Source organism: Marmota marmota, unplaced genomic scaffold (assembly GCF_001458135.2).
Source record: "Marmota marmota marmota unplaced genomic scaffold, marMar, whole genome shotgun sequence".
NCBI lineage: Eukaryota > Metazoa > Chordata > Mammalia > Rodentia > Sciuridae > Marmota > Marmota marmota.
The window spans coordinates 16,091,297-16,102,524 of NW_026000057.1; the positions used below are offsets into that span (position 1 = coordinate 16,091,297).

General features: G+C 38.8%; 1 protein-coding gene across 1 annotated transcript in view; it reads left to right on the forward strand.

The window, feature by feature from the left end:
- Fnip2 (folliculin interacting protein 2) overlaps positions 1-10,943 on the forward strand; it is a 79,525-nt gene extending 68,582 nt beyond the window's left edge. Inside the window, 3 exon segments of the mRNA XM_015484526.2 lie at positions 1,580-1,780; positions 5,333-5,448; positions 7,353-10,943. Of these exon segments, the coding sequence (XP_015340012.1) occupies positions 1,580-1,780; positions 5,333-5,448; positions 7,353-7,431 (396 nt within the window). The 3' untranslated portion in view covers positions 7,432-10,943.
- The last annotated feature ends 285 nt before the right edge of the window (positions 10,944-11,228 follow it).

Sequence of the window (11,228 nt, forward strand, 5' to 3'; positions counted from 1 at the left end):
ACTAAAGAATATCCCACCATTTCTCTTTCCCCAATTTGAGAAGAAATACAAACTTAATCTGCTTCCCCTATAATAAAAGAGTTCAGGACTTGGTAGCCACATCTCCTGCATCACAGGATGACTGCATCTTAGGTTTCTGTTTGCAGCAGTACCACAACTTGCTTAAGTCTTAGAAACCAACCAAGGTTGTGTGTCTGTATGGGTTCTCTGTTGTAATCAGCAGAAACCAACAACTCTTATTTACTTAAGCAGAATGGAATTTATTGGAAGAATATTAGGAACTCATAGAATTGATGTAAGGGGCAGAGCAAAGAACTAGGCCTGGAATAGACGGAAAACAAAGCAACTCTGACGAGGCAAAGAACCATGAACTACGTGAAGGTATTTGTACTGATTGCTGTCTGGGCAAGAATGTGGTGGTGCCCCACTCCAGGGTAGGAGCATCTCATTGACGTAGCTTGGGTCCTGTGACTGACCACAGCTTGATAAAGGGGAGGGTGAGGCCTGGATTACAGACTTACCAGGGCTTATCCAAATAAGGTCATTCTTCAGAGGGGAATCAGAATGAATTTACGGGGGAGAAGTTACGCTCCACAGCCAAAAGTAACCAGTGGTCAGCACAGGGTGATAGAATGGATTAAATGACAGAAGAAAGACAGCACTGGTTTTCCTTTGGGAAACGAAGGGTTAGAAAAATGTGCTCACACGCCTTGGCTGTGAGGTTTGTCTGTCAGCATGTCTGTTGCTGTTCGTAGCCTCACCCCTTCTTCCTCTCTCTCTTAGTTGGAGCCTAGCAGTGCCATCCTGTTGGGATGTGGATTTGCACACGCACAGCGTGCTACATGTGCATGCCAGGAGGTGCTGGTGGCAAAGCAGTTCCTCTTTGATCAGTTTAGGGAGATTAGATGTAGTTAAGGCCCTTTTCCTTGCCTGCTTCGTGTCACCCCATGGCAGTTGTTCTAGAAAATTTCACATTTTAAGCATGTTTATCAGTAGCCCAACTTTGGCCTTTTATACTCACCTGGATAAATAATTCAGGCTTCAGTCTGATTTTAGTTGTTTGTTAGATGATTGATACATATAGCATACATAGTTACTAAATAAATTTTACTTAATGAATAAAGCTGTAACTTTAAGAGAATATTAAGGTACCCTAACTAACCTTGTTATTGGAAAATGGCAATGGAATTCTATACTTCAGTCTGATTTTCACTACTTAAAAGGAGAATGCAGTCTCAAAAAGAAATTAATTTTTAATATATTGGATTGTGGGAGGGCACATACCTTGTGCTTCTCTATGAAAATTTAACAGTTACAATATACCTCTTGGTTGATAGAAAAAAAAACATGATTAAATAAAAAGCATGACTAACTTTTTATCTAATTAATTTTAAATGATTTAGTGTCACTGCTGTTTGAGTCCCTATCAAACCCTAAATTTCTGTAGCTCCCGTAATTAGTTGTTGCTAAACAACTTCAAAATTGGAAGTTAGTCTAATGCTAAAGAAAAACACTCTGGGCATTTTGAGTGTCGCTTGGAAGAGATATAAAAAGCTGACCTACTGTGTTTCTCTTTCAGCATCCAGTGCTCGATGAGCCAATAGCTGAAGCTGTCTGTATCATCGCAGACACAGACAAGTGGAGTGTCCAGGTGGCCACAAGTCAGAGGAAAGTGATGGATAACATGAAGCTGGGCCAGGATGTCTTGGTCTCTAGTCAGGTGTCCAGTTTACTTCAGTCTATCTTACAGCTTTACAAGCTTCACATCCCTGCTGATTTTGTAAGTATGTGATCTCATATCATCAGAGAAAGTTAGCTAAAAATACTTTCAGCCACATTTTGATTATGAAAGCAGAAATCTGGATATTGTTTTTAATAAAATCAGAGGTTAGCATGAATTAAAATGGGACATGCAACATAAAACCAGCAAACAGGATGGATTTCAGTAATTCTAGCCCTTCCATGAAACAACAGAGAGTGGCACTGACATCTTTTTAATAAGGTGTATGGCAAAGTAAAGAAGGTATTAGGGAGGGATCCAGCATAAAAGGAATCTGAAATCCTCCTTGGAGAACTCATTGCTAAGCAGCCATCCTCACAGAAGTATTAAGGGTAAAATAGACCAGGGTTTGTGGAAACACTTAAATTTTGAAGTACTGTATACATGTAAGATGGTATCAGTTGTTCCTTTTCAAATGGGACTTGAAGATCACTTTCATAACATTATTTTAAATATGAACAACAAAGCCTAAGAATTCCTCACGAATTGTCAGCAGTTCACCCCTAGTGACTGGAATTAGTATTTACCTTTCAGTGCATGTGTGCGCGTGATATATGTAGAGATTAGAAGAGGAAATATATTTAGTAAGGGAGGGAGAAATGTTTCAGAAGGAGGAGAGAAGCTGAAGGGCATCTAAGAAAAGTCTGGGTGAGCTGTCCTCTGGAAGACACTTCACTGGAGCAGCGTGCTTACTCTGCTCTTTCCTTCCTTCTGTGCAGGCTGCTCTCTGCAGCATAGTTCGGAACCAAAACCTCTGGCTCCTTTCTGGCCTTGGGAAATGACTCAGAGCTATGTAACAACAATGTAGGAAGATGAATATTCATTAAATATACTATTTGCCAATGAATTGATCACTTTCCTGGATTCTTAAAGTCAAATCTGTGGCACCATAGTCCTCAGAAATGGTCAGGATTTTTAATGGCTTTGAAGAGGTGTTCTGAAATAATGATTGTCATCAAAACTGGCAGCATGGCATAGCAAAAAGACATAAATGGATTAAGGTCCCAGCTTTGCTATTGATTACTGTGTGCCAGTCACAATCCTGAATGTCTCTGAATCTCAGCTTTCTCATTTGTAAAATGGAGAGACTACAACTGTGCTGGGAGAATCTTCTGAAAATTAGGGATAGGATAATGCTTTCAAAACACCAGGTTAAAAGCCAGCATGTAGGGGCTGGGGTTGTGGCCTAGTGGCAGAGCACTTGCCTAGCATATGTGAGGCACTGGGTTCAATATCCTCAGCACCACATATAAATAAATAAAAAATAAAAGTACATTCAACAACGGAAAAATAAAATTTTTAAAAAGCCAGCATGCATACATTAGTGGCCAGTGGCCAGTGCCCAGGCTAGAGTCAAATTCAAGTTCTACTACTTACTTTGTGATCTCTCAAAGCCTCAGTTTCCTTATCTGAAAATCTAGAGAAATAATAGAACCTATCTCATGTTTATGTAAATCAGGCAATTCATGTAAAGCATTTGGAATAGAGTTAAATGTTATAAACCCTCACTGAATCGATATTATTGGCTTATCAATTAATAATTAGTTTTCTGGAACAGTATTAATTAACTTCATGGAACAGTAAAAACTGAAATACATTTTTACTAAAATCTTTATTTGGGATTTAAATTAAAGCATACTCTTGCAGGATGTCTGTCTTAGGGTAATATGAGAAGTATTTATGGGTTATTATGACCTTACTTTCTGTTCTACATTTGTAGGCAGGTTTTCTTCTACAAGCAGGTTGGGTTGTGCTGACTTAGAGGATGATGTCTCCATTTTTATGGGCAAAGAGGACATATTAGAATTCAGGTTTTTATTCTTATAAGTATTTGCCAAACATCTGTAATACATAGTTCTTGTTACATACAACATTTTGCTTATTAAAGCAACACATTATTATAGCTGATTTTTTTTACTTCATTTGGATAGAATATTTAAACTTGTAATAATAAGAATGATTTATTTAACCTGATAAACCAATGTCAAAGAAAATTTCATCTGTAGTTTAAAATTTTCTATATATTGTTTTAATGAAACATAAATGATTAGGCCCTTTAGTACCGACGGATAAAATAGCTATTTAAAATTTTAGAAGTTTGAAATTCAAGAAATACATCTCCAAAGTAAAATCCCATAAAAGAGGAGGAATTTTTTAAAACCATCATAAGTTAAGTCTTTTTGAAAAACTTTCTAAATGTTTTGATTTCATTTGATTTCATAAAGAGTTCTCTTTATTTCCACGTTGCATCATATACTTTTCATGCAGTCTGTGAAAACATGGTAAATTAGCTGTTTTAAAACAAAGGATGTTTATCAGACCCAGTGCACCTGCCTAGAATCCCAGCTACATGGGGAGATTGAAGTAGGAGGATCACAAGTTGTAAGCCAGCCTTAGCAACTTAGACCCTGTCTCAAAAAATAAAAGGGGCTGAGGATGTGGCTCAGTGGCAGAGAATCCCTGGGTTCAATCTCCAGCACACACACCACATAGCACACACACATACACAAAAACCCAAAGATTTAATATAATATGAATGGTCTTTTTTATATTTTGGAACAGTCTTACAGAAACCTTTGTATTTCCACTCCACAAGTTAACTGGAGGCCACTTCACTCTGTTCACTGGGGGAAACATTTCCATGAGAACTGATGGAATCTCCCTGCTTTGATATCACTTAGCCACTTAGCAGTGTGTTTCATCTACCATACACAATGCATCTAAGGTTGTGAGCCAATGAGAGGCTGACAAGATCAAATCTCTAACAGATACTTTTTCCATGCCACTGATCAGCCCAGATGGTCAAGATCAACATTTTCAAATGCATCTGTTAATCTTTTTACCTTGAAAATAACAGGCCTAATGGTCTAGAAGAAAAGTATGTATGATGGAATTGCCCTTGCCAGAGCCATCAGGTGTCTCACTGAAGGTGCTGGTGTGGCCATGCCTGCCAAGTACAAAAGTACTTGCCTCTGGTGAAAGACACAGATGGTTGGTATTCTCTAAAAACTGAAGCTGGACACAGTTCCAAGGGTAAAGATGTCCTGAAAATAATTGCCTTTTATTATTTGTCATTAAGAAGACCTAGTTAAAGACACTCTCAAAAGCAAAATACAAAGTTTGAAATGACCTTGTTCCAGTTGTTCTACTTCTGGGAATGTATTGGGCCCAAATAATCAGAAACACAGGAAGAAAACAATAGTGAAGATGTTCTTCACAAAAATGCCTTACAAGAAAAATACAAATTGCTGTGTGGTTCAGTAATTAATGGCAAATTCACATTCTAAGGAATTATTTAGCCATAAAAATTACAACAATAAGGAATTCTTAATATTTTATTAGGAAGTTATTTAAGGAAATTCTAGTACTTATAGAATATCAATCAACTATGTGGAAATGCTTTTTTGAAAAAAAACACTAGAACAAAAACCTGTTTATATACCTATTAGTTATGGGGCTTGTAGTTTTTTTTAAAGTATATTTGAAAAGGTGTGAGATTATAGCTGTACACTTGAGTTCCAGCCCTCATTGTGAATGCTGTTGACTCCACAGTGCATCATGCATCTTGAGGACAGACTGCAGGAGATGTATCTTAAAAGCAAAATGCTGTCTGAGTATCTTCGGGGACATACACGAGTCCACGTGAAGGAATTAGGTGTTGTGCTGGGGTGAGTCCTGTGAAGTACTACTGTGTCTTCTCCCTGTGATGGCCGGCCTTCGCCCTCATGTTATATCCTCTGACCTGTTCAACCTGCACCACCCAAAGCCAGGCCCAGGTTCCCTCAGACGTGTGCCTCTCAGCTCCTTGATGAACAGTATGTTGTTTGTGTCTTGATACCCGGTTTCACACCGGGAAACCATCATGGAACTTTGGGCTGGTGGTACTTTTATGTCAGTCTCCTCCCTGGTTATTTTACCCTTGAAAGAGAACATTTAATATCATTCTGTCCATTTCTAGTAAGTCAGTCAGTAAGATGCCAAAGTCAAAACTGTCAGATGTGCAGTGGCAGCTCTGGTATATGTCTCACTTCCTGAAGGAGGAGTTGCAGGCATCTCCCACTGGACAACAAGGAGAAAGAGCCCTTCTTCTGGGCTTTTAGGTGCTGCCTACATGTCCCCAGCAACTGTCCCTTTCTGCCTTTCATTGTGAGCCCACTGAAAAGGAGACTTGTTTATGTTAGTTACTAATAACACGTCATCTTCCGAGAGCATTTACCATAATTTCTCTAGGAGAAATTCTGACTTGAGTTATTCTGCTTAATGTGTCAACAGAGAACTCACAGACAGGACATTGTGTCTTTGGGAAATTGTCTTCTTTATCCGTGGTGATGATTCCCTATATTGGAGTAAGAAAATACTGTGTTTATAATACCACCCTTTAAATTCTCTTTTAAGCCTGTAAGCAAAGTATTATTTTAAAACTCTGGCCTTTGCATTCTTGTCAGACTTTTCATCTTTCACACCCAGGATGTGACTGGCTGTTTTATTTGGCATTTTCTGTCACACATTTTTCTTACATACCTCATTTAAAAATATTTTCCCCTTTTGAGATGGCCACTCTTGCAGCTACTTCACAGTCTCTCTCTTTGTTGTTTTCTTTCCCTTAGTTTTGGTTAATGTCTCCTTACCAGACTCATATTGTAGTCTGCTTCATAAGGTTTCCTATTGCTAGGCGTAGTCCTTAATTTCTAGGACTTTCCCCTGGTTCCTGACGCTGACAGTCATCCATCAACACTGAAGAACTGCAAGAATGTTTTCCCCTCAGCATTCCTCTCTAGGTCTTGTCGTGTTCATACTCTCTCTTTATATCCCCTTCTTCCATGGCCAGGACCAGCAGCACCTCCAGTACTAGAAAACGCATGGTCCACCTGAATGAGATTCGTAGGTAGCTTTACTGGAGAAGGAATAGAAAACTCCACGAAGTAATGTCAGCTCCTGTTTTTGTATTTGTAATTTGTGGAATTCGAGGGAAAGAACTAGGACGGGTTCCACAAGCTGAAACAGGCCAGCTTTTTTTTTTCTCCTCCACAACTGGTAGCATTTAGCCAGTGACCGTTCTGTGTCCGTCTCTCCTTTGAGAGGCAACCAGAACTGTGTCTGTCTGAAACTCATGCTTCTTACTAGTGTCACCTTGCTCTCAGAGCACTGTGGCTCAGGAGTTCAGAGGGGATCTAAGTTGTATGACTTCTTGAACAGAGATCGCCAAGGTTTTTGAAGACATTAACTGCCATCATCATTTTCCTAAGACTAACTTGAACCTAGGTGCCAAATCAGTAGGCCTTAGGAAATGAGGAGACTGTGGGGGAATGGAGTCACATAGGCCACACAGAACAGGGAGAGACTTGAAGTAAATGGAGTTGGTGACCCTGCTGCAGGATTGGCCTTACGTCCCACCTGCAGGCAGCACAGCTCCAGCACCTCCTTCACGTTGTCCCACCTCGCTGTGTGCCCTGGGAGAGCTTATGACCTTTTCATCTGTTTTACTTTTTCATTTGTTTTCAGTGATAATCTAGCAAGCTTCAACCCTAGAAATAATACTTTAAGTACCATTCCTTTTGTTTTTAACACCCAGGATTGAATCTAACGACCTGCCGCTGCTGACTGCTGTTGCCAGTACTCATTCTCCTTACGTGGCTCAAATACTCCTATAAGCTGAAGCTCAGGACAGTTCTTCCTTGGAATAAGAAAAACAAATTCTCAACTGAAGAAGAGAGGAATAAGCTCTCTGGGACATCCAAAGCATGAGAAGAGCAAACAAATAGTCATTCCACCGTTTGTTTTGCATTGTTACTTTTGAGTGGATGCTTCATTGGAAGAGAAGACAGGTTTACTCTAAATATTGGCATTTGTGATTTTCAGGAACACTTTAGGCCTTTGTTACCCATGAATCAATCAGGGGAGAGAGTGGCCTTTCTGGTGGGGGAAAACGTAAGCACTACACTGAACACTCAGCATTTGGTACTGATTGCCTTGTGCTGTCAGGCAGAATAATGATGGGTGACTTTGGAGCAGGGAGGTAAACAGTGTATGTAACATTCCAGTAGGAAATGTTTCAGAGCTTAAGTCTGAGCACTGCAAGCTGTAGAGAGCAGAGTACACTAGGCTAAAGTCAGAACAAGGACTTTGGATTCCAGGTCAGAGTTTGCTTTTTAGAAAAGAAAAGTGAAATGAAGAAAGCCATTTTTGGCTGTAGCAGCTGTTTGCCATAAGATGTGAAAGAAAACTGCCTATTGGGAAGAGAGAGAGTGCTTTTGGGGACCCTCTGTTCTCATTTCTCCTCAGAGTTTACCTTGTTTCAGATGCAGCCACAGGTAGGTTAGAGATGGATTGCTGGTGCAATACACCCAAGAGTCAATGTAGCATCCTAATCCCATCAAGATGTAGTTTGTAGCAGCAAAGCATAGTCTGACGCCATATGTTTTATCATTATGATTTAGAGTTCTCAGCAGCCTTTTCAAGAGAGGCCATTTACCAAAGTTATTTCTATAAGCTCAAGAGTGTTTCTGTGGGTGAATTCTTCCAGCCAGAGCCACTTTCTTCCTAGAATAGTTTATACAAATGACTATTTATACTTTTAAAGACACTGCTGTCCCCATGAGAAATGAAACCTGCAATAATTCAGGATGGTCAGTGAAAGCAATTAGTTTGAACATTAAGAAAAAGGTTCATACATGGCCTAAATTTTTACATTATCATCTCTGTACCTCTTAATCCCTATGTCTTTTCAAAACATCTTCCCAGAAATTGACTTGACCATTTTATAAAACCTACCAAAGTAAAGAATTAGTAGTCCAATTCACTTAAAAAAAACCTTCAATTGTCTGTTAATATTAAAGAAACTTAGTTTACTGACCATGAAACAGTCTAAGTCCTGACATCCAGGATAAAGTAAAACACTTCAAAAATTTAAAAAATGATGGTCAAAAGACAGGAGCTAATGTAATAAGGCAAAACATTGTTAGCATTTCAGCCCTTTCTGTGAATCTTCTGTTCCTAAGAATATGAGGTGACCTCTTTTTTATGGGTTGGAATTAGTTCACATTTTATGTTTGATAAAATCCTGACCCTGTCCATAAGTTCGTCTCTCATTATGGTCTGTAATTATTTGAGAGCGTCTACAGCTGTTCCAATGGAGGTGAATGGCTGTACTGTTTATTTATTAGGAATAGGTCAGAACTGCTACCTTCCTCTTTCTCCTTTGTGCTGCGAAAGTAGATGGGTGCTTCAAGGTTCTGGAGATCTTTAATTTGCATTTTATGTCTTGGTTTCGCAAAATTGAAGTTTTCCATTTCCTTTTGCCTTAACATTGGAGTTTGGTGTTTTCAGTTCTCTGGTTCCGTGACATCATTGTTTGCTGTTTGTTACGGAAGGAAAATGAACCCCACCTGTAGCTCGGCCCACTCAGCACTTGCTTTTCCTTGCATGTGAATAAATTGTCAAAGCTGTCATTACAGCTTTTCCGTCTGCACCAGCTTAAAGCATTCCCCTCTGGTTCCCTTCTCCTTGTTTACATGTTGTGGGCACCTTGCCTCAGTCACCACCTTCCAGGGTTTCATAGAAAATAACCTGATTCAAAATCAGTTCAGTTCTAATGTGGGCATTGTGGCGTGCTGAAAATCAGACCCTTACGGGGAAAATTGAGCTTTAAGTGACTGATTCTCAATCCCATACATAAAAAATCTAGCCCAGCTCCCCAATGCCTGCGAAAATTTAATTTGTCTCTTGATCTAATATTCCAAAACTCACTCTTAGAAAAACACCTATTGGGAAGCTACAAGTGGGTCACAGGTCGGGGTCGTCTCAGGATTCCTGTCAGAGCCGAATCCTCATATCTATCGCCTACAAAAACACACCAAGAATGTTGCTGCTCTTTTTTTAAAGCCTCCTTTAATATTTAACATGCAAGTCTTTGTCTTAAATTCAACCTCTTCCTAGAAGCAAAAAAGGAAAAAAATCTCATGGGATTGTGTTGAGAGACAACCGCTCGCACATCACAGACCACCCCGTGACTTCATTCTTGTCTCAGCTGAACAGTTGGAGGGATCCCACCTGCTCCCATGCCCACCTCAAGAAGAAAATAAAAATTAAAAAAAAATAAAGAAATCTACCTCAGTTGACAGGATTCCAACTTTAGGGTTTCTTCAACTTTTAAGTCTTACCTGTTGAGTGTAACTTTTGTGGCATCTTGCTTTCTCAAGCAAGCTAGTGAGGCATGACAGAGCAGAAGTATGTGAATGTTACTGTGATGGACCTCTTTCTATCATGTTGCAGTTTTATTTTTAATAAATTGATAAGTGATATGAATGTAAAGGTAATTGTGTATGTTTTAAACATGACAATGAAAATTTGAAATGTAGCTTCCATACTTGTGCATAATTCCAAAGTATTTATTTTTATCAGTGTTAAATAGCTTTTTGTACAGGCTTCAAATCCATTTTCTGAAGTGTGCTGTTTTTTAATGAAAGTAACTATAATGTTTTCACATCCCATGGAACTGCCATTTACACATTGCAACTTTTTAAACTGACCATATTTTTCAAAATTAACTTTTTTGGAGGGAGGAAATTTCCCCCTTGCTAAATGATACTAAACTGTTGTTTGGGCTCTTATAATTAGGTCCTCAGATTTTATAAAAATTTAGTCTGTAGCTTTTTAGGTTCTTCACTAGAGTTGGTTGTATATAAAGAATATAAAGTGACCCCAAAATTCTTTTAAATGTCTGGATTTTTCCACTAATATGTACTTTGGGGAGCATTTCATTCTTGCATACTTTCACCATTAAACTGAAGAAAAAAAAGTCTTTAGCTTTTCTTAGTTAATGTTGTTTTGTTTAATTCTTCTTGGGGGGGGGATATTTTAATATAATTTCTGCCTAAATCAAACTTCCCTCTGAATGTTAACTTTTAAATGTCAGAATTTGGTGAACCATATATCTAGGAAGTGAGATCGCAATATGCTTAAATTTGAGGCAGATAAGGAGAAAATTCTGGGAATTGTTATTGAAAGTCCATTAAGAGAAATTGATAGGACTTTATAATTTTGATGAGCTGAATAGATACCAATGTCAACGTGTGGAAATTTTTTCTTAAAACTTGTTCATGTATTATTTTGATCAATTTTTCTGTGGCATTTGGTGCAATAAACCTTTTGAATTTATCTTGAACATTTCCTGGCGCTGCGTGTGATTTGTTGAATTTAATTAAATCTAGAGTCTCAAGAAACAAGTTCATTATATGTATCAATGATTTTCCACAGGTGTGTTTTGGAAATAGGACATTTTTGATTAGCAGACTGACAGGTGAGGGCTACTGCACAGCATGTAGGAGTGGGGGTTAAGGTGACTCATGAAATGTCCTGCAACATGTGAGATAGCCCCAGGACCAGCAGACCTTCAAATGCCCTGCTGGACATTCATGTGGGTGAAAACCCTCTTAAAAATTATCTTACC